We start from the raw sequence: 24,034 nt of genomic DNA on the forward strand, positions 1-24,034 counted from the left end.
ATAGATTGATATTGTAGGAAAGCTTCCGAGTTGTACGTTGTTATGAACAACACAGGAAAGAGTTACATTGCAGAGGTGTTAATGAAAATATTTTGTTGGCTTCATTAAATGAAGATAGATTACTGAACCCATTCTCTCCCTCATATGCACAAACAGCTGTGTTGTTTTGAAGACGCATAAAAATTAGATTAGCTTTTTTGGGAGAGGAAAAAATTTGCATGAATTCTGTTTGCTCAGATCTCAGTGTATTTAGAACTTCTTGGGTTGGTGACTAATCTTATCCAAAGAGTTTATCCAAATGTTTCTTGATTTCGAAGCCTTTGCACTTTCTCGACTGTTTCTCGATAGGCAACACACGGTGTTCATGACTTTTTTATATTATTATTATGCTTATTGGGTTGTATATATCCCATGTGTGCAAGTGCACATGGACAAAAGAACGTGGATGAATAATTTAAAAATTATTATTCCTTTTAAAAATTAATTTTTAAAAAATTAATTTTAAAACATAAATTTTAAAAGAAGTTTACGACTATACAAGAACGTGGATGAATAATAATTTAAAATTTTAAAAAGCCAAAAGAGACATAAAAAATTATCATGTGCCACGTCAATACATTATGATTTTTATTTTATTTTAAATAAATTACATGAAAAAACCTTTTTCCAAAAAAAAACAAAGTAAAATATATATATATTATAAACATAAATTAGCAATTGCCACATAATTTAAAAATAAAGAAAACACAGGAAAAACCATTTTTGAAAAATAAAAACAAATTAATGTATACAAATAAAAAAAATGAAAAAAATGTAAATTAAAAAAAAAAAAGAACCACAAAAATATGCCTCGTTAAAAAAAATTAAAAATAGAAATTAGCATTTGCCACGTAATTTAAAAATAAATAAAACACATGGAAACCCATTTTTGAAAAATAAAAACAAATTAATGTATACAAACAAAAATATAAATGACAAAAACATAAATTAAAAAAAAAAGAACCACAAAAATATGCCTCATCCAAAAAAAAAATTAAAAATAGAAATTAGCATTTGCCACATAATTTAAAAATAAATCAAACACATGAAAAACCATTTTTGAAAAATAAAAACAAATTAATGTATACAAAAAAAATAAAAATGACAGAAACATAAATTTAAAAAACAAAGAACCAAAAAAATAAGCCTAATCCCCCCAAAAAAAAAATTAAAAACAGAAATTAGCATTTGCCACGTAATTTTAAAATAAATAAAACACATGAAAAATCATTTTTGAAAAATAAAAACAAATTAATGTCTACAAATGAAAAAAAATGACAAAAACGTAAATTAAAAAAAAAAGAACCAAAAAAATGTGCCTCATTAAAAAAAATTAAAAACAAAAATTAGTATTTGCCACGTAATTTAAAAATAAATAAAACACAAAAAAACCCATTTTTGAAAAATAAAAGCAAATTAATGTATACAAATAAAAATATAAATGACAAAAACGTAAATTAAAAAAAAAAAAGAACCACAAAAATATGCCTCATCCAAAAAAAAAATTAAAATTAAAAACAGAAATTAGCATTTGCCACGTAATTTAAAAATAAATGAAACACATGAAAAATCATTTTTGAAAAATAAAAACAAATTAATGTATACAAAAAAAATAAAAATGACAAAAACATAAATTTAAAAAACAAAGAACCATAAAAATAAACCTAATCCCAAAAAAAAAAAATTAAAAACAGAAATTAGCATTTGCCACGTAATTTAAAAATAAATGAAACACATGAAAAATCATTTTTGAAAAATAAAAACAAAGTAGTGTATACAAAAAAAATAAAAATGACAAAAACATAAATTATGGGAAAAAGAACCATAAGAATACGCCAAATCCAAAAAAAAATAATAATAATAAGGTACAGTGACGCTGACGTGGAGGAAGGACGAGTAGGAGTTGACATGTAAAACACTAAGGGCAGTTTGGTCATTTAACATGTGAACACCTCGCCAAAAAGCCAAAAAGCCAAAAAAGTAAAAAAAAAAACATTTCCCAAACTAAGCTTTTTATCCCCAAACAAAAAGTTAAAAAATCAAAAAAACAACCCACTTATTGAATTATGGAATATAATTTTATTTAATCATATTTCCTAGAAAGTATAAAAGAATAATCTCAACTAAGAGCTCTTGAATCTTGATTCAATTTTACAACTGAGAGGGAGATTTATGATCTGGATTGGGCCGTGATAATGGTCGGACAGATTTGGGCCGAACAAGATTGGGCCGAGGTAGCACGACCCGTGCGCTGAAAGGATTTGCTTGGTTAAGGCAAGGCGTAGTTAGACCGAGCTACTTGGCTGCATGCTATAGAAGCCGAGCAAGTCATGTGTCCAGCGCCAGGAATGGCTTTGTTGTTCCACGGTTCGTGAGTTAGCCCGACAGGAAGGCCGACGACAAACCAGCATGAACTGTCCCGAGCTCGGCTATGTCGGGATGCAAACGAGCTCGGTCCTCATTGAGCACGGCGAGCGAAGCGCTCTGGCCAGCTGCACAGTACGGCCGTTGATAGCCGAGGAGATTCAGCCCGACTGCCGAGCTCCCAGTAGAGTGGGCTAACAGTTTGGTTAGGTGATGTTCAGCAAGATTTGTGCTGACAGATGGGATAGCAGCACCACGTGTCGAGAGAAGAATGTGAGTAGATTTGGGGCGCAGAAGGTATATAAACGAGTCTGCGCCCCCTATGCCTGGAGATGACACAATTTGGTGAGAAAACACACTAAATATAACTTAGTCCTCTCTTTCTCTCTATCCCTGTGTGTGTGTCTGACTTGATCGTCGGAGGGGTTTTCCGGCCACACACCGCCAGGTAGCTTACCGCCGTTGTGCTCGCAGGTCGATCGGACAGGGAGGAGTTTGGAAAAAAGGAGTGCGGACTTGCCTGAATATTTGCTCTCCGCACAACAACTATAAATGCAAAAACAATAATGTTTAAATGATACTAAGTTCAATTAATTTACTACTCTAAATTTTTGTGTACTATTTTTTTTCTTATGTAAATAGTTAAAATATAAAACAATAATAATAAATTGTATGGTTTTAACTTTTTTTAATAATTATTTTAAATGATATGTAAAAATATAAGGCCCTGCTTGTTGTGGCTTCTTGTTGTAATGACTAATCAATGGTGGCTACCTCACAACAATCTAGACTTCATCATCAACAGCTAAATCCTAAATATTGGGTTGATGGTTATCACACTATTGATTTGTGGTTGATTTCACTTTTTCTATCATTTTCTTTCTAAATCATGTATGATTTCTATGATCGATTTTGTGATGGTTGAATTGACTTGGGCAGTGAGGTAAGCAATGGTGGTGGGTTATGGTAGGGTGATTGTGTGATCAATGGTGGTTATTTTGATAGGGGAAGGTGGCCGGAGGTAGATAAATGACGGGGTGTCAGTGTGATTTTAGAAGAATAGAGGGGTGTCAATGTAATTTACCCTAATAAATAATATAAAAAAAACCCCGTTTGTAACAATCGAACAAGAAATCGGATCTATCTTCCCGATCAGTGAGGCTTTGTTTCGATCTTCGGTCCATCATTCCACTTTCTTTGCTCGCCGGGGCTTCCTTAAAGATGGTAATTTTATAGTCTCTCTCTAAATTTTACACCTAAGGATTGCTTCTCTGATGCAGTATTTTCAATCTCCTTTGTTGAAATTTTATCTTTTGGTCTGTTGTTTTGATTTGAGGATCTTCAGTTTGAATTTTATTCTTTTTCATGAGATGGGTATTTCAAATTAGATATCTTTTTGGACCCAAAATGGCAGAAATTCGTTTTTTTATTGCATTTTTTGTGAACTGACTGAGGTTGGTCCGGTTGAAGGTTTTACACCAACCTTGACTGATGTGAACCATGTGCAATTCTATTAATCAATTATTGGAAATCAATGAAGGTGTTGGTATGAAGATTGGTTTGGATAAAGGGTATGATTATGTTGGTTATTCATGATGATGGATTTCGATGAATTTATGGTTATTTTAGTTGGCTTCTTGTTAATTGGGATGATTTGAGGTTTTTTTTTAAAAGTTGAATAGATGGGTTATCAGGGAAAAAATATTGATTAATGGGTAGAATGTGACATTCTGTCTTATTAATTATTTTAACATATTTTTGTCGGCTATTTTAGTCAAAATCTTACGTCCCAAACACCACCTCATGGGATTCCAGGTTGTTTTCTTCAAATTTAGTCTTTTATGTGTCCAAGTGATGAAGATGTGTGTCACCCACCACGTGTCCAAAATTTGACCAGTGCTAAGACGATTAATGACGGTGCTAGTGTGATGTACACAGTCGTATCCTCGTGTGTAGAGAGTTTGTTTCCATTGTTTGAACCCATGATGCTCAACCAACAATGGATCAAATTTGACCAATTTAAAAAAATTATATAAAAAATATATATCTATTATAGGACACATTCGGACATGTGGTTGGCATTTGTTGGAAATGATGACTCAAATGTCTAGCACGGACACAACACCTACTTAGAAATGTTTGTGATTCTTAGTATATAATGTTGCATCTGTAAGAAGGAGCTCAATATTTTTTGCATCCCATATATGTAACTCTTACTTTCATATTACTGACTATATCAATTTTCACATAAGAAATGTTAGAATTTACCATCACCTACCACCACTACCACCTCACCTACTCCACTAAACCTAACCCATTACACCACTACCACCTCACCTACTCCACTAAACCTAACCCACTACACCACTACCACCATCCACTACACCTACATCTATATAAGGAACCATTTGTAATAGACAGAAATACACACAATCAATCAATAATACATACAATTATGTCAAGATATATATTCGCACACATGGTAGCATGCACTATTCTTCGCTTCCATTTTTCTTAGTCATTCATGCTTATGATGGTGTTTTATTTTTTATTTTTTATTTTTGGGGAAATTTAGTTGCCAAGGTTCCATTTGAATTCCTTTTCTTCATGCTGTGCCATTTTAGGCATTTTTATTGGCACAACTTGACCTGTTTTAACAATTGGCAAATTTTTAAGTCTGTTTGCTTACCGACTCTTGAGGTTTTTTGGGTTGTTTATTGTCATAATTGTGCCCATTTGAAGTGTATCTTGTAAAGGTAGTGTTTGAAGATGTTTTCCCATTCTTAGGGTTGGTTTGGCATAAACTAAATAATACAAAAAGTCAAAAAGTCACTATCCTATTTAAGTCACATCATCTTATTTAAATCACATCACCTCTCTAGCACATCACATCAAACCCAACCCAAACCCAACCCATATAAGCCAATAAGTCAAAAAGTATACTTTTTTAGAACATCCCAAACCAACCCTTAATTTAAGTGCTTTTTTAATAGAATTTTTTTTCTTGTCTGAGGAATGCTGTGGTACTAGTTGGCATTAAACTTCCAACATTAAAACTAATCAAAGCAAAAGTCATAGCCATTTAGTCTGGTATAGTTTGGTTCTGCATGCGTTTCAATTCTGATTGTTGTTTGAGTTGATAACCAATCAATAAATTTTTGAATTGATGCTGGATTAGATTGAAGCATGTGAATAAAATGGCATCATTAGTTTCTCTGGAAAGTGAAATGTTGTATTATCATTGTTTAGTTTCTAATGCTATTCTGGCTTTTATGTGTGGAATGCTTAGGTTACTTGCACGGAAAATTCCATTGAAGAGGAGGAGCATGCTTTTGTGCAGCTTCAGGAGGAGTTGAAGAATGTAGGGAGTTCAATAGATACACTGAACACCAACCTAGAACAATTGGTAAGACCTATTCTGGAATTGTAATACAAGTGTATGGCTGGTTTATTTTTCATTGTTATTTTCAAAATTTGGAAAATGAATCGGCGGTATCCTGTTGAAAAAGAAAATTGAAGGACAGGAGATGGTTCATTTTTCTTAAATGCCTCTTTTTTGTATGTAAAATTGATTTAGGGGGTGTTTGGCATGCTATTTTAGCACATTATCCTATTTGGGCCACAATCATCTTATTTAGGTCAAAAAGTATACTTATTTAGATCATCCCAAATATCTTAATTGTTTGGTTTATAATCACTTTTATGACACTTGTTCTGTTCTCCAGAATCAAAGAAAGGCTAATTGTTTGAATAAGATGCAACATCTACAAGAGAGAATCAGTAGGGAGGGTACTACTGATGTGGTGCAGAGATTGTTATCACTCTCACAGTCACTGAAGGTAACTGGATGCCACTTTCAGAACTTCCTATGCATTCATGATTAACTTCAAGCTTGCATCAAAACTCATGTGATTGGCAATTTTTTTTGTTAATATTATGCCTAACTTCCAACTAATCCCACTTTTGACATTCTTTTGGTGAATCTTTATAGTATTGTTGATGTATTGAAAGCAAAAGAGAAGGAATGTACACATGCAATTTTGTCACAATACCATCTGATGTTGTCATTCATCACAACTTGACTGATAATATGTCTGTTGGGAATTTTTTTTCATTGTGTAAAGATTGAATTGTTACGTAAGCATTAGTGAGCATTGTGAAAAATCCAGAAGAGAAAGCCTCGGATACTGAAAACAAGACTCTTTTAGATGCAAAGATTAGCTTGATATGTGAATTGAGCATATTGCAGACCCACATAGCAATTAAGTGTTCATCCAATTTTTTTTCTCACAAGTTTCTATTTACATCAGCACTTTCTCATCATTGATACTTCAACATATATGCATGTTCTATATTGGAATAAATGAACAGCAATGACTTTCATTATTTAATATTGATGAGTTTTCTTTTTTATTTACTACGTCTGTTTCCTAACTCAATTGCTGAAGGTCTCCTCAGGCTCTGGAGATGCAAGAATCTGAACACAAGTCCAATTGCAATGCAAAATATTCTAAATTGCAAGCTGAGGTTAATGAACTGGAGAATATAATTTGTGGCAACGATGACGCTAACCTCTCTCATGGTATCAATCATTCTTTGTACAATAGTCTTGAGAGACTGAATTCTGCAAAGAGGGTAAGATTCCATCACTATCTACAAGTACTTATCAAACACAAACCACAGTTAGGTCCTTTGCTATTGTCATTAGGTTTCTATCTCTCATTATATGGCTGGATGCAATTCCATATTAGTGCATTGCCCTCTAGTATTCTTTTGCTTTTACATGTTAGCATCTTTAAATTGCCTTGGTCGATAATTACATCATTCTGTATTCCACCACAATCATACCTCTGTTGTTGTTCTAACAAGATGTGTGCAACTTTTTGTCGGTATTGATATGTTGGAAATTGTTCCATAGTGGAGGGGGTCTTTCCTTATTCCCTATTTCTGACTGGATGATTGCTCTGTTAGTTTTTTACATACAATGTTTTGTTGTGCATGGAATGCCAACCAAACAATATCCTGACACCTATGCATGTGCTACTTTTCATTTTTCCACTATATACCACTTTATTGCATATTTTTTGAATTTTTTAGGAATTCATTACTTTTTGAACTTGAATTTCAAAGAACTTACCAGTTTTGCTTGATGTCTGTATACCCTGTGAGTCATAATATGAATTGTAATATATATATATATATATATATTTTAAGAGTTCAAAATTAATGTACTTGCCAAAAATGAAGTATATGGTCTAGGAGTCTTTTACATAGAAAAGAGAATGCATAGGTTGAGATTTTATAAACTATCACACGTGTGGGAAAATCTCCTAGAATCCTGTGAGAAGTTTTTGTTCTACATCACCGCAGGGTATAAATCTTTCGAAGTAATAATGTATCTTCAGTGGATCCTCTTAGCCTTTTGAACACCCTCATTGATTAGTGTTATATGGCATGAAGGAAAGGAGACTGCTAACCTTCTTTTACTGCACTATGACTCTAGAATTTGGTTCATCCATCTTTGATATTTAGTGGGTTATGCCTTGCTCTGTTATGGCTTGTTAGTGCACAGAGAGATGCTGAATATGGTTGTCATGTATATCATCTGATGTGGAGGTGGATGCCTCCTTTTATAGAAGTGTCAGGGGCCAGCTCAACCTTCTCATGGTCAGGTACAGGTGGCTCATTTCCTGTGTCCCAACTACACCAGTGCTCAGACCTTAGGGATCATATCAAGAGCTGTAGAGGGTATGTATCTTTAGTCGTATACTCACATGTCTTTATCGTTATCCCTTGTCTTCTTATGGAGGCCTAGAAGGCATGTGATACAAGGCAAGGAGACCCAAGCTAGGCAAGGAAACCCATGCAAGGCAAGGAGCCGGGTGATGCACCAAGGCAAGACTTTTGTCATGCCTTACGATGTGACGGGGGCATCTTCAGCCAACCCACCATCAATGACATGTCTCGCCACATTGGAAATCCAAATACATGTACCTACAGTATGAAATATTGCTTACCATTAAAAAATGGTGATTTTAAGTTGGAGTCCAAGATATGCAATAAACAAGTTGATCTAAACACATTCAAGCGATGTGTTCATAGTTTCTTTCGTTAATGACATTCAATTGTATGAAGTACAAAACTTCTTCCTAAAGCATGGGAAAATTATCACCTTTCTATTTATGAACTAAAAAGTAGTGAAATTTTTGGTGTAGGAACTTGCTGTTAAGCTTAGGGAAATTGTATTGCTCAAACGGCAGCTTGATGACGTGCCATCGCAAGAAGAACTAATTCAGTATGTCTCTCTCGCCCACATAACATATTATGTGATGTGGCACTATTCGAAGACAGGCAATTTTACATACATGTTTCATTAGGATATATTTGATCTCTGACTAAAATCTCTTTCAACAGGTATGAACACCGCTTTTCAGAACTTTATGTTCATATTCAGGTATGGAAATACTATGGTTGGTTAGTTCTGTGACATTTGATTATCTTTTATGAATTTCTTATTGCCTCCAAGCTTAACTAACTTTAACTAAATGTATTCACTCTGCAAATATGCAGGAAAAACTTCGGCAAACTCGTGAATTGTATGCCACCTTTAATGCGATGTTAGAGATAAAAGACTTGATGCTAAAGGAGACTTCTTTGTTAAACTCTATAAGTTCACAGGTATAGGCTAAGTAGAATAGCATCCTTATTTTTTGGTCTTGAGTTTGTGCGTGTGAATCTTAGATTTTTTTTTTTTTTTTTTTTTTGGGATAAATAATCAAACTTTATTAGAAAGGCATCAAGACAATGTAAGGAACACAAAAATACAACCCGCAAAGGGCCAAGCAAAACTAACTAATCAAATCCTTCACAAAATCTACGGTATTACATGCAATGACATAAAATATGTTGGAATACTAGACAGAACACTTTTAATCAACGTGATCTGTCCCCCTTTAGATAAGTATTGCAGTTTCCACCTAGCCAAACGCCGCTGCATTCTTTCTACCACCCCATCCCACACCCCCTTCGTCTTAAAGGTAGCCCCAAGGAAGTTCTAAATAAGAAACTGGTAACACAGCCACTTTGCAACCCAGAATAGTTGCCAATTCTGGAAGTCACACCACCTCACTCACAGGAATCAATTCTGACTTTGCTAAATTAACACGAAGCCCTAACACCACCTCAAAGCACAATAGCATACACCGTAAATGACCAATCTGAGCCGCATCCGCATCACAAAAAATGAGTGCATCATCAGCATAAAAGAGATGCGATACCAACAGAGGATTGGATCCTATTCCCACCTCAAAACTTGACAACAAACCGTTCTGGACCGTTCTGGATAACAACTGACTAAACACCTCCATAACCAAAATAAACAATAATGGAGATAATGGGTCCCCCCTGCCGCAAACCTCTCCATATGGGAAAGAAGCCCGCCGTCGTCCTATTAACCAACACAAACATTCGCACCGTGGAAAGCAAAATTGAACCCATTGCCTCCACCTCTTTCCAAAGCCCATCCTCTGAAGCACATATAACATAAAATTCCAATTCACATTATCATAGACCTTCTCAATATCCAATTTGCAAATTATCCCCTCCTTCTCTTGTCGAACCCACAAATCCAACAGAGGATTGGATCCTATTCCTACCTCAAAACCTGACAACAAACCCTCCTGGACCGTTCTGGATTACAACTGACTAAACGCCTCCATAACCAAAATAAACAATAATGGAGACAATGGGTCCCCCCCTGCCGCAAACCTCTCCATATGGGAAAGAAGCCCGCCGTCATCCTATTAACCAACACCAACATTCGCACCGTGGAAAGCAAAATTGAACCCATCGCCTCCACCTCTCCCCAAAGCCCATCCTCTGAAGCACATACAACAGAAAATTTCAATTCACATTGTCATAGGCCTTCTCAATATCCAATTTGCAAATTATCCCCTCCTTCTCTTGCCAAACCCACAAATCCACACATTCATTAGCCACAAGCATAGTATCCAAAATCTGACGACCTCCCACAAAAGCATTTTGAGACTCAGATATCACCCCCTCCAGAACTCCCCGAAGTCTATTAGCCAGAACTTTAGCCAATAACTTGTTGACACTCTCTAGAAAACTGATGGGTTGAAAGTCTCTAATAGCCTCCGCCCCTCCTTTCTTAGAAATCAAGGCTATAAAAGTTGCATTAAGAATCTTCTCAAAGTGCCCCGCCTGATGAAACTGCTCAAACATAGCCATCACCTATGCCTTCACCACGCCCCAACACTGCTGAAAGAAAGTCATAGTAAAACCATCAAGCCCAGGGGCTTTATCCCCAAGCATACTTTTCAGTGCCCCCAAAACCTCCTCCTCTGAGAAAGGACGCTCCAGCATCAAAACTTCCGCTTCTAAAATAGTGTCAAAAGCTACTTCATCCAAAACCGGCCTCTATACCTCCCCCGTTATCCCTAAGAAGGTGTTGATAGAATCCCACGATACCATCTTAGATATCCTCTTCTGATGAGAGCATCACCCCATTCACCCACAATCTCCTTACGTGTGAATCTTAGATTTGGATCTTCTTAGTTACAATTGTTTACCTTTTATTCACGAATCCATCTTTTCACGGACATATATTTGTAGTGCTCTATATCTAATGCTAATTATTGCCATATTTTACTTCCTTGTCTGCTTTCTTTTGTTGATTGACCTTACATGCATTCTTCCTTTTGGATTTAAATTTTCTTGACTAGTTTTTTATATTTGTTTTTGGTAGGCAATTTCATGGCTTACTCGTTGATGTATTTTGCATATCAATACGAAATGCTTGTTATTGTGTCGCTTTGCCATATTTCCCCTGCGATGGAAATCTAGATTCATGAGGGATAAGGGGAGTATTTGGAATGCTACTGAATTAAAGTGAAAGGTTGGAAAGGTTGAATGATTTATAGTTTTGGTAGTGTGGTGTGGTTTATATGCTCCACTAGCTTGTTATTTTGCTCAATTTTTAATATCAAAAGCATGTGAGAAAACTAGTTTGAAGTCTTGCTCATTTTTAGTATGAAAAGAACATGAAAAAACTCTTTCTGGCCTTTTTCTTTCATACAATTGTTGAGAGTTAAGGTGGGAATTGTGCTAAAATATGTATTAACAAACAACATAGAGTTTTTTTTTTGTGTGTGTGTGTGTGTGTGTGTAAATTATGGTTTTCTTCTGGCCCTAGGTTATATACAATTATTAGGTGGGTTTGCTTCCAATATTATCATCTTCAAGCAAAAAAATTCAGTAAAAAATTCATAGTTTTTTGTAAATTATGTTTCCACACGTAATAAACGGATTCAAGTCTTGGACCATAGGGGTATGATATGTACTCCCGAGTCCCATGTGCTATATTCTTTCCTTATCTTTTATAGTTTCAGGTAGTGAACTAAGTTATTTTTGTATGGATTATTGATATTACGTAAGCTATTATATTTGCTTGGGGTTATTGATGGTACAAAAATCTTCTTTGTAACATTGAGACAATGAACTGGAGTGTAAAATATGCTATTATATACTTTGTAACTTGCTTTATGCTGGAGAATTTTTATCTTTTACCTAATGGCGGACATCCCTCATCGTTTCTGACTAATTTTGCATGTATTTTGCACAGTTTCAAGATGCTATTACTAGCACTGCTGGTCGCACGAAACTTGTTGATTCCATGGAAGGAATTTCGAAGGGAACTCAACAGGCAAACACTTGTTTTCTTGTTTGTTAACCACATAAACTACAAATCTATTTAAAACTAGTATGGAATTTTTACCAATTGTTTGATAAATCGAAAAAGTAGAATACAGAAACCGATCACAAAACTGGACACAACCCTCTCACATAAGGTGGGTCCCACACCCATGTGAAAGAGTTTTCCGTTTCTGTGATTGGTTTACGGGTAAGTAAAAGAACTGCTGAACAACTGGCCAAGGTCTTCAAAATATAGATTTTATGTCTGAAGTTGTTTTCACTTCCTGTTGGAGATGCAAAATGAAGAAACCAACCTAGTCCTTGCAAAATATCCTACAAAAAACTGAACAGTATATATTTCCTGCAAATTTTAATATGCCTTGTTTCCTGTAATGTCCCAGTTTGTACCTGTGAAATGTATGTGAGGAGATGTGGAAAATTGAACCTTTTTAGTCTCTCCATTCCTAAATAATTGAATGTCCATAAAACTGTCAGTTAATAACTAGTTCCAAAACCAGTTCTCCCAAAAAAGGTAAAAATCAAAAACCAAGGCTCACTAGCCACGAGGCAATGAATGAGGTAGTGGTCAACCAATTTCCAATATTTGCTTACATGTGCAACACCAATTTACCATAATATGACGTCTACAGATCAATGGTTAAAATCTTTCCATGGATGATTGTCCACACCAAAAATCCCACCTTAAAAGGAGCCTTAGGAGATCAATTCCCTATCCATGGAAAGTTGAATTTGCATGACTGGTCAGGACTCCACTAAAAAATTTCATCTGGGAATTTTCTGATGAAAGACCTCAACACCACAGTTCATTTAAATATTACCATGCAGCTAGTTCATTCTTGGGTTAATTACATTTTTAGTCCCCCAAAGTATGAGATTTGTGTCATTTCGGTCCCAATATTTAAATTTGTGTTAATATTTAGTGGATAGATCGGAATCCTTTAATGATAGGGGACTGATGGAACAGTCCAAATCGGAAATCATTTCAAACCAGTCAATAGAGGAACCAACTGGTTGTAGATATATTTGTCTGAAATGACTTTATATTTTTTAGGGGATGTTTATTGTTCCAGTGTGTTTTACAGAAGCTCGAAAAGGTGCGACTCACACTAGAAGCAGAACGGAATGTCCGTGATGCTGTCAAGCAAAGGTATGCTGCAGCAATTGTGGAACAAAGATCATGCTATTCTCTCTTAAAGGCCTTCCAGGTAAGCATGGTTGTCACAATTTTAAAATCTTTAGTGAGAGCACCAACTACTCAGATTCAGTTAAACATGAGTTTTCTATTTCTTTGTGATGATTCAGGAGGTGATCCACAATTACTAGAAAGTAGGACTTCATTCACAATATTAAACCTTCAGTTTTTAACTACTGAATTTATTCCTAAAGTTCAGTGTCCCTCTTACAGTTGAACTGCAAAACAATTAATGGCTCCGTCTCAATTGATGAAAAAGCGAATTTCACTATAAAAATCTGTGTAATAATTAACAGATAACTTTATCAATAAGGGGAATGTATATATACATATACATCCTAATTGTCATCATGGCCATGATCATTGTTGTCAACAATGGTACTACTTACATCTTTATATGTAACATTTTTTGTTACGACCTAACATTTTGGATCCATGCAAATCAGTTGTGTTCTCTCTATTCTAATTTCTCACAAATTTGCAGGAGGAATGCACGAAGAACGAGAGACTTCGGAGCCTATCTTCAGAGATACTTCCGTAATGTGAAAAGGTGTCAAAAGGCATCACTCACATGGAATTGCTGTCATATTTCTTGCTTTCAAATCAATGAAAGCTGCAAAAAGTTTGAAGCCAAGACCATTGAATGGTTGCAAAGTTCAACAGATAAGTTGCAAAATTTGAATCGTTGTACAAATGGGTAGCAGTAGAGTCCATTGTTTTCTAAAATTTTGTTCCTTTTTCAGTTTCTTGTCAGATATAATTTTCATTGTACACTTGACCCTCTCCGAGGGATGCCTTTGCATATACTTTCTAGTAGGCTAGGTTGCTTGAACTCTTTTAAATTTTTGAACTACCTGTGTCAGACGCTTCGACACTCACGTATGTGATTTTCGAAAGCTGTATCTGATTACCTGAAAATCTCAGGCTACGTTTAGTTTAGTTTTGAAATTATGATTTGTGTAGAGTTGTGATTTAAGTGTGAAATTATGAATTGGGTTTTGAAAATAGAAAATTTGTTTGATTATGAATTTTGAAAAGAATTTTTAAATTTTGAAAAGGGTTTTGAGTTTTGAAAAAACTCTTGAGTTGTATTTTGAGTTTTGAGTTTTTGACTTTTGAGTTGTATTAAGAAAATTTTATTTTTTATTTTAAATATATAATTTTTATTTAAATATTTTTTCTTTCTTTATTTTAAATATTTTATTTTAGGGAGATTTATTAGAAAATTCTTTTTCAAGTGTTCTTATTCCAATTAGTCCATAAGATATTCTTGTATTCCAATAAGTCCTAATATTTGAATATTTGATTTATCTAATCTTAATTCTCATATTTAAAATATTTTATAGACATTTTTATCCTTGCAAATATTTTTTGAACGGTTAGCAATTTGATGATGGGAACATTCATGTTTTGCAATGTGAATATTCACATTAACGTGTGAATGCTTGCATTAACAGTGTGAACATTCATATTGACAATGTGAATATTCACATTGACATTGATATGTTAACATTTACATTGATGGTGTGAATATTCACATTGACAGTGTGAATACATCATGGAATATTCACACTATAAATATGAATATTATTAGGGGTATTTTGGCAACTATGTCACTTATAGAACTTATTGAAATATAAGAAAAGAATGTGGAATAATTGGAACATAAGTAAGTGAAAGGGGATTTATGAAAAAGTGTCCCTTTATTTTATTTTGTGAATATTTTAATTTTTTTAATTTTAATATTTTAAATTTAAAACACAACTCCACACTCAAATCGTAATCAAATATATAACTAAAAAAATAAAATATTTAAAATATATTTATAAAATAAAATAAAAAATTTTAAATTTTCTAATATTTAAAAAAAAATTAAATATTTTTAAAAATAAAACAAACAAATGTATGAAATATAGTACACGTTTAAATAAATAAATAAATATTTAAAATATAAAATATTTAATCTAAAAAAATAAAATTAAGAAATCTTTTAAATATTTAAAAATAAATAATTTTCAAAATTTTCAAAATACAACTTAAAGCCTCTTTACAAAATTCATAAATAAACAAATTTTTCTTTTCAAAACTTATAATTCAAAACAAGATTCCACACTCAAATCATGATTCTAAGATAATTTTAAAAAACAAAATAATAAAAAAAAAATTGAATTTTTTTTTTTTAAATAGAGTTTTGAAAATAGTTTGGTTTTAAATTTAAAAAAAAAAAATTGAATTGAGTTTTGAGTTGTGTGTATGGTTATGAGTTTTAAAAATAATTTTTTAATTAAGTTTTGAATAATTTTGAATTGTATATTTAGGTCTTGTTTGGCAAGTGGCCTTTTTAGTCAAAAAATCAAAAGTTATTAAAAAAATTAAAAAGCCAACAACTTATACCAAAATTCAAATATTCTCTTTTCTCTCTATTTTTTACACATTTTTTCGTAAAAAATTAAAAAATATCTCAAACATAGTAATGAATTTTTAAAATTTTCAATTGAAATCGTAACTCAAAAGAGAACCAAACGCACCTCAGCTTTTTCAGTTGACGAAAACACCAGTGACTAGATGTTGATGTACTCGGCATCAACGGGAGATTGATGAATAATAGTTTTGTGTCCTAGAATTGATGATAATACTTGTACAAGAAGTACATGCGTGAAAAATGTAGGAATTGAAGGTGCATCTTCCAATTAGATTCAATGCATCATAGGTGTCAGTACAGACTTTTATATACATATTTCTGAGTTCTGATCAAGTGATCTGCACTGAACCTTTGCCTAGGGTGTTTGATAAATTATTTTAGGTTTTCAGTTTATTTGCCTTTGCAGCAAAAAAAATTTTGAAGTTTGAGTGTGTGATATACTTACTTTTTTTTATTTTTTATTTTTTATTTTTTTTTTTTTTAAGCTGACAATAAATTGTAGCGCACAAGGCCTGTTTTTGGTCGGAGCAAGATAAAAGATGAGATAAAGTTTGGAAGATAATTCAAAGGTCTGTATTAATTTTTCCCGGGTAGAGGAGGATTAGTTATTCCACCATTTTTAGGTAGTTAGACAGCTAAGCTTCTGACTTCGGTCAACCAAATAAAGGATGGGAGGATTAACTCTTTGTTTGGAAACCTAATAAAAAAAATTAAAATTTATTACATAAGTATCGTGTTTTTTCCTTTTCAAATAATCCAATCCAAACGTGATGTAAGAAACAATTGTGTCAATCCTAAACTCACCTCCTTCTGCCCAACAAATGTGACCTTTATTGGCATGTTAACATCAATTAGGTATGCTATAATGTGAACAATTTAACATATTATCTAAAAATTGGCATGTATGTGATTTGGGGTGTACACGGTGCAATTTGAACAGTTTGAGAGTAAAATTATAAATTGAATGGCGGATTAACAGATTGACGGATTGACAAATTGCGGTTTGAGCGGTTTTGGACGGATTGAAAAATATTTTAATCAATTATCAAGCATTTACATAATATATAACACTAATTTTCATAATATTGTTCATATATATAACACAAACTAATTTTACATAATATTTTTTGTGTATATAACTACTAATTTGTAATAAATTTCACATATTAAGGATCTCTCACATTCATTTTTACTTTGATATTTCATTATAGATTAAAAAATATATATATTTTTACTATAGCGAAATGGAGCGGTTTCGAAAGCGAATTGTAAATTTTAAAATTTAAATTGTGCTTAATAGATAAAGCAATACAAATTGATATGAATCTATATAATTTTAACAGAGTAAACAATACTTTATACAATATATGTGATACTATTGATGTTAGATCTAGTCTTGTGCTTGAACTCAATTTTCACAACTTTGCTCTCAATTCTATGCTTGGTTATGATTATATGTGATCTAATGATTCCATTGTGGAAGTTACCAATTTCTTTCCGATAATGATGGAAAAACCGAATTCTAAAGAAATGATAGACCAATTGGAGTTTGAATAATTGTTGCTATATGATAATCATTACTGCATCTGTATTTATTTATTTGCTTGACTAAGGACGAACATGTTGTTGACATTTGACTCACCTTACAAGTAAATATTCTAATTTGAAAATTACAATTCGGTATAATTTTTAAAAAATAATTTTAAATTATTGATAAATTTTATAAATATTAATAATTATAATTATAATTATAATTATTTTTTACAAATGTGTACTTATTTTGTGAAAGAGTCACTGGATTGTAAATTCTCCAATTCTAAATACATACAATCACTCACAAATTATGTATTAATTAAAATTGAATAGTTAAACCCAAAACATATAAACTTCCTATTCATCTCAAAATAAGTAAATCTTTCACCAATGTTAGGAACTCATAAAATTTATGCAAAAAAATAAAAATGAAGTACCCATGCATGTGGATATGAAATCCACATCACTTCGGTGTAAATTTCTTGATTATTTTTTTTGAGAATATTTATTAATTAATCTTATTAACTACACTTATTTATTTATAAATTTTGATTGATAAATTTATTATTGTAAATTTATTTATAAAAAAAATTGATAAAATTAAATTTGTCAATAAAATTTAATAGGTAATGAGTCTTAAAGGTAAAACTTATTTGTAATTTATCCTCTTTATTTGACCCCTTTTTTTTAATTTTTATTTTTTCTGTAAGCTTTCTTAACCGCTACCCACGTGGATTTTTTTTTTTTTTTTTTTTTTTTTGGTGGTTCTGTCATGCTTCTCTTTTGTTGTTTTCATAGGTAATCATATTACGTAATATTTTAACAAGATTTTATTTATTATTCAATAATCCTATAAAAAAAGAGGATAAATTAAAGAATATATTGCTTTCAACTTTCACCCTGTGCTATCTTTTGTGTTCTTTGTCTTATCCGCTTTTTTACTGATAATAATGACTGTCTTATTCATTGGACTGGTGATCCATTTATTAAATAAATAAATAAATCCAAGAAAGAAAATATTTGATGATTTGATTTCTTGTCTTATTCATTAGATGAGTGATTTTTATTTTTTTAAATAAAATCCAGAAAAGAAAATATATGTTGTTGATTTGATATATCTTGTCTTCTTCACTATTCAAGTGGGCATTTTTCTTGATTTTATTTTCACACCCATCAACAACTCAATCCTGACATTTTGTTTGCACATTCATATTTAGCAGCAACGATAGCCACTATTAAAAGTGGTGGTTTAAATTAATATTAATAAATTGGTATTAATTTAAAAAAATAATAAACAATATAAGTACAATATCATTGTAGTAGTGGGTAAAATTTACTGTCACATCATTAGTAATTGCACTAATTAATGATCTTACTCATTTTCCATTCATATATATGCATTAATATATTTGGAGTTGATAAGCTTCATTGTCATCAACAATTTCAATTCGACTTGTTTAACGTTTGTTTCATCATTGCGTTAAATTTGATTAGATATTTTGATACATAAAAATTAAAATATACCTATATACATATATATATATATATATACAGTAAATATGAACGTAATAATTTAATTAAAGAAAAAAGTGAATAAAATTTAATAATTGTTAACAATGTGAGTATTTTTAGAAGGAAAAAAGCATGGGGGATGCACCAATAAATCCCAAATTAATAACTTATACACTGTTTAGTCCTAAAAGTTTTCTTATAGACTGAAAGGTCCCATTACAATGTTTCAAACATCAGATTAATGTTTCGAACATTAGATTTCGAACATCAGATTAATGTTTCGAACATTAGATTTCGAACATCAGATTAATGTTTCAAACATTAGATTGATGTGCAAATGGGACTAAATGGAGCATAAGAAAACTTTTAGGACTAAATGGTTCAACTTTTTAGAAACTAGAACTTATGGGTAAATTTTCCAAAAAGCATTACAAAGCTTCAAAACCTTGTAAATAGATTGACCACGATTTTATGATGATGATTAATCAAGAAATTAAAGCATGATTAAAGTCACGTTTGAGAACATATTTTTTTAGTAATTTTTTAATTTTTTAGTTAAAATATGATATAAAAAAAATTAGTATGTTTGGGATGACTTTTTGATTTTTTATGAAAAGATATGTAAAAAATAGAAAGAAAAAGAAATTTTTGACTTTCTAAGGGGTTGTTTGGAATAAACTAAATAAGTGCACTTTTTGACTTTTTATGAATTATGGGTGGAGTATGAGTTGGATTTGAAGTGATGTGATAGAGAGGTGACGTACCTTAAATAAGATGATGTGACTTAAATAGGATAATGATTTTTTAAATTTTTGACTTTTTTAAGTTATGTCAAACCAAGCCTTAATATAAATTGTTGACTTTTTAATTTTTAGATTAAAAAATGATATTGTCAAATAAGATCCAAGTTAAAATGAGACCTAAGCTAAAACAATGAGAAAGAAACATGTGATTTGTCTATGATTTTTCTCTTTTTATGTCTTGGAGTTAAGGTCAACAGTAAAGATGCGGTGCGGATTTTGGTCCTTGTTATTGTCACGCTTTCTCATGCAAGTGGATCCCTCTGTTTAAGCGTCAAAAAAAAAAAAAAAACAAAAAAACAAAAAAAAAAGAAGAAAAAGAAGAAGAAGAAGTAGACTAGTCTTCAAATTTTTTTCTTTATTCCAAACTCTTTCTTTACCATACATAATAGCTTCAATTTTTTGTTTATTTTCTGTTCCAAACTCTATTTTTACCATACATTCAGTCTCTCTAATAATAAACATGTAATGGGGAAAGAGTTTGAGCCTCTATTTTTTCTTTTTTTTCTTTTTGATATGTAAGGTATTTTGTGCCAACTCACGTGTACCGTGACCTCAAGGGTTTTGTTGACGAGAAGAGTCGAACCTGAGACCTTAAAAGGAACAAACCCCTGAGTCTTAGGTCTCATCCACCAAACCAAATCTTTGGGTTAGAGTTTGAGTCTCAACCTAATGAACATGAGATTTTATTTCAAATTTGTAATACCACTGTATATATTTTGTGGAACCCTTCCCTTTTATTGGTCATTAAAAATAAATAAAATAAAAACTAAAAACACCTTATTTAGCAACCAATCAATCAACTTGTTTGGAGTATCCAAAGACTTTTCAAAAAGTTTAGGTATTCAAAAATTGATTTAGGAAAATATTTAAAACATAGTTATTTTAAGTGTGACTTTCATATAATCCATACTACATATTAATATTGTGGATAAATTTCTAGACATTTTCTGCTTTTCTATTTAAAAAGTGTGAAAGGGTGTTAAACTTTGCCATGGTGTATTCTACAACCAACCACCAATTAAACCACAGTGATTAACAACAACAGGGATATTCACATCCTAGCTAGCAAGCAATTGTTTTATCTCAATACAATTCAAAGACCTTTTTGATTATTTTCTTTGATGCCTAAGTAACTATCTTGAGAGAGGACAAAATAGGTGTGAATAATAATGTAAATAGGCAAAGGAGACCAAGCAGCTGGCTAACAACTACCAAGAGTGGGTAGATTTTGGTGATTGATATTGTTGGACCAAACAGCTAGCCCCCAAAATTGGAATTTTCATTTAGCATTTTGTGACAAATATAAAATAGATAGCATGTTATAATTGCCTTATTCGGGAAGTTGACTATTTTAGTTGATTATTTGAGTTTTTGACTATTTTAACTTGATTAAAATAATTATGTTTGAGAAGTTGGTTGACTTTTTTTTATAATTGATTTGATGGTTGCGAGTGAAAAAATAAAAATAAAATAATTATGAGTTGAATGTGACATTTTATTTTATTAACTATTTTAATCTATTTTGTCTTCTAATAAATTATTTTAGTCCAACCTTCTTCCCAAATACTCCCATTAAAAAAGAATTATCAAATTATAGCATTTGGCACTGTAGTAAGACAAAATTTGACTTTAATATTATTATTTTGACATTGGATGGGAGGGTATCTTCTCAGTGTGTTTTCTGCAAGAATGAATTAGAGACGGTAGAGCATGTGCTTATCTTGTGTAGTGCCTAGATCAGTTGAATGCTTGTCGCAATGGTGGGATCTGCTTTAACAAAACAGAGAGAAGAATTTGGAAAGCTGTCCCTCTTGTTGCTGCTTGTTCAATGGTGTCCAACCAAAGATGGGAGAGTTACAGGAGTCAATCATCACCAAACTAGCTATTTGGTTGAAAGCTTCATTCAGTGATTTCCATACTCTATTAATAATTTCCTGTTCTATATCTATCGGATTAGAAAGTGTATAGGTGGTCGGATGTGATGCTCATTTTTGGAGTGTTATGTAGTGTTTTTGCTGGAGTGACAGTTTTGTGCGAGTTGGAATCTTTCTAAGTTAGTGTTTGAGAAGTGGGTTTTTTTGTAAGTTTTTTTAGTTGTAGGATATTATTGGAGAAAATTTTTTTTGTGTTTGGAAAGATAATTGGGTTTTCTTGTAATTAGATGTAATGTTTGTAAGAGAAAAAGTGAAGTGATTATAGAATTTGATGTGATATTTTATTTGGATTTGTTTTTTTTTTTGTTTTGTAACCAATTTGTTTTTTAATGTAAAAAAATCAAAAAAAATCCTTCCCAAACACCCTTTTGGGAGTTTTGGGAATGCATATGATTAGTCTAGCGTTAGGTGCCAATCTAGTTGGAATGTTTACTTTGACTTTGATGCAACTTTCCCAAACCATTGTGTAATATTTCTATGTTAATAAAATTTTTCTTTTTTGTTTGCTGCTCAAAACGAAAAGAAAAAAATTATTATTTTGACATTAATCACTGAAGATACTTTTATGTCGAGATACAAATCAGAAACTTAGAGAACACACATATAACACATAGCTGCTAATGACCTTTATTTACATCCTATTTGAAATTTGTTGAAAAGTGAAGTTCAACTTAAGAACAACAATACATTTAAGACAAGTTGTGATCTGATTTTCAAAATTTACCCAAAACCATTTCTCTCTAAAGTACTCATTGCAATTTTTTCTAATAGCAGGTGCTATTTTTGTATATAGCTTATGGTTTTATGCAGACATTGTAATTGATGATATAGGGTTTGGAGGAGTTTTTGAACTCTAAAATTATGATATGACATCTTAGAGCAACAGTCTAAAAAGTGAATTCAAATAAGTAATGGATTGATATGAAAACATGAAGGATTTTGGATTTAGGGTAGGATTTAAAAGAAAGCAATGAAGTAAGATTTAAAAGAAGTGGGCTACACGCGGTAAGCCCGAACCCCTTGTGAGAGCTTTCTGTGCATTCTGCACATAGATTTTTTGGGCACACAGAATTACTTTTAAAACTTAATTAAAAAATACACTCGACACTATTCGGTGCCCTTTTCTATGCAACAAAATGGTTTTTTTTAATACGTAACGTAAACACCCTAGGTCTTGAATTTTCAAATCTGATCTTAGCTTAAAAGATGTTTCAAGATTCTTTTGTACTGATGTTAAAGATGGTTAAATTTGGAGTTACATCATGTGTGATTTGATGTAAGTTTGCAACTTGAGCACGCAACTCTCCCTTCATTATGTCCTTATGTGTGGTTTTGGGAATAAGATCAGATGATTAATATTTATTTCAAAATCAGAGTCACACACCATAGTTAACAACAAAAGTATAACATGAGTCACTGGAAGATCAAGACAAACTAGCTTGTTAAGCTGCTCTTGTCCTTATTAATTATTATATGTACTGTTATTATTATTCTTAACAAACTAGCTTGTTAAGCAGCTCTTGTCCTTATATGTATTGTTATTCTTATCCTAATTGTTCTTTTAATTATACTAAAATTATAAAATTTATTGTATTTTTTTTAAATCTTAAAAAAGGTCAATGTAATTTACTAATAATATTTCGGAGGAAAAAGTAGCAATGAAATTTGGCTAAGCTGAAATATTTTAGAAAAAGAATATATGCTTCTACATGCATGAGCATATATAATGAGATGTGCCTAAGCTAATTTAGATACCTGATTATAAAAATAAAAAATAGCCTGAATCACGATGAACACAATAGTGTCTTGTGTCATGAAGCAATTCAATGATAAGACTCTAATATAACACGAAGTTTATATGATAGAAGAGATAGTTATTGGTCACATTTGGGAATAATAAATATTCAACAATATTACAAACCCACTCTTATCAACTTAGAATTTATACAGAAAAACAAAACAATAGATTAAATTCATTTTATATATAAACCTCACAATTTATCAATTCAATTTTCACCACACAAACACATTCAAGTAAATTTGGGATCCATAAGGGTGGCTCCTAGTATTTTTCATAAATATTATTGATGAGTTGGTGCTAAAGTTCTTTTAGATTAAATAAATTGTTAGTTCTCCAAATAATGTGCTTTTGCTATTTTTATTCTATACATTTTGATTATGTTAATTTCATCTTTAATTTATTCAATTTTTATTTAAATGGTGTTAGCTGGTTTTCATCCAAATTTTATAAATAAAAAAATTAAAATTAAAAAAAACAAATTGAAGGTATTTTTTGTTCAACAAAATCTGGACAACCATTTAATTGCAAATTGAATAAGTTGAAACCAAATTAGCACATTAAATGGAATGATATTTTTTGTAAGTAAAAGAGATCTAGATTTTTTATTTTATTTTTATATATTTAATTTGATAAGGTTCCAACTCATAACCTAACCACTGCATTTTGTATAAATAAAAACGAATCAAAATTATAAACATC

The 24,034-nt window shown here is 31.7% G+C and overlaps 1 protein-coding gene across 5 annotated transcripts; it reads left to right on the forward strand.

Annotated features, from left to right (window-relative positions):
- The first annotated feature begins 3,157 nt into the window (after positions 1 to 3,157).
- Positions 3,158 to 14,342, forward strand: LOC114287437 (paramyosin-like protein). Of its 5 annotated transcripts, none has more exons than XM_028230769.2 (10): positions 3,158 to 3,627; positions 5,693 to 5,809; positions 6,129 to 6,242; positions 6,862 to 7,038; positions 8,619 to 8,698; positions 8,818 to 8,857; positions 8,974 to 9,081; positions 12,047 to 12,127; positions 13,221 to 13,343; positions 13,815 to 14,342. In XM_028230769.2, the coding sequence occupies exons 1-10, from the start codon at positions 3,625 to 3,627 to the stop codon at positions 13,869 to 13,871; spliced, it is 900 nt and encodes a 299-aa protein (XP_028086570.2). In that variant the 5' UTR covers positions 3,158 to 3,624; the 3' UTR covers positions 13,872 to 14,342. The 5 variants fall into 5 exon arrangements, 4 of the variants coding, with proteins under 4 accessions (XP_028086570.2, XP_028086571.1, XP_082757771.1 ...); XM_082901645.1 differs by lacking the exon at positions 3,158 to 3,627 and adding an exon at positions 4,833 to 4,885; XR_014348425.1 differs by lacking the exon at positions 3,158 to 3,627 and adding an exon at positions 4,834 to 4,885 and having other exon boundaries at positions 13,190 to 13,343.
- Positions 14,343 to 24,034: the final 9,692 nt, after the last annotated feature.

Source organism: Camellia sinensis, chromosome 13 (assembly GCF_055761805.1).
Source record: "Camellia sinensis isolate YWXY chromosome 13, ASM5576180v1, whole genome shotgun sequence".
Taxonomy (NCBI): Eukaryota; Viridiplantae; Streptophyta; class Magnoliopsida; order Ericales; family Theaceae; genus Camellia; species Camellia sinensis.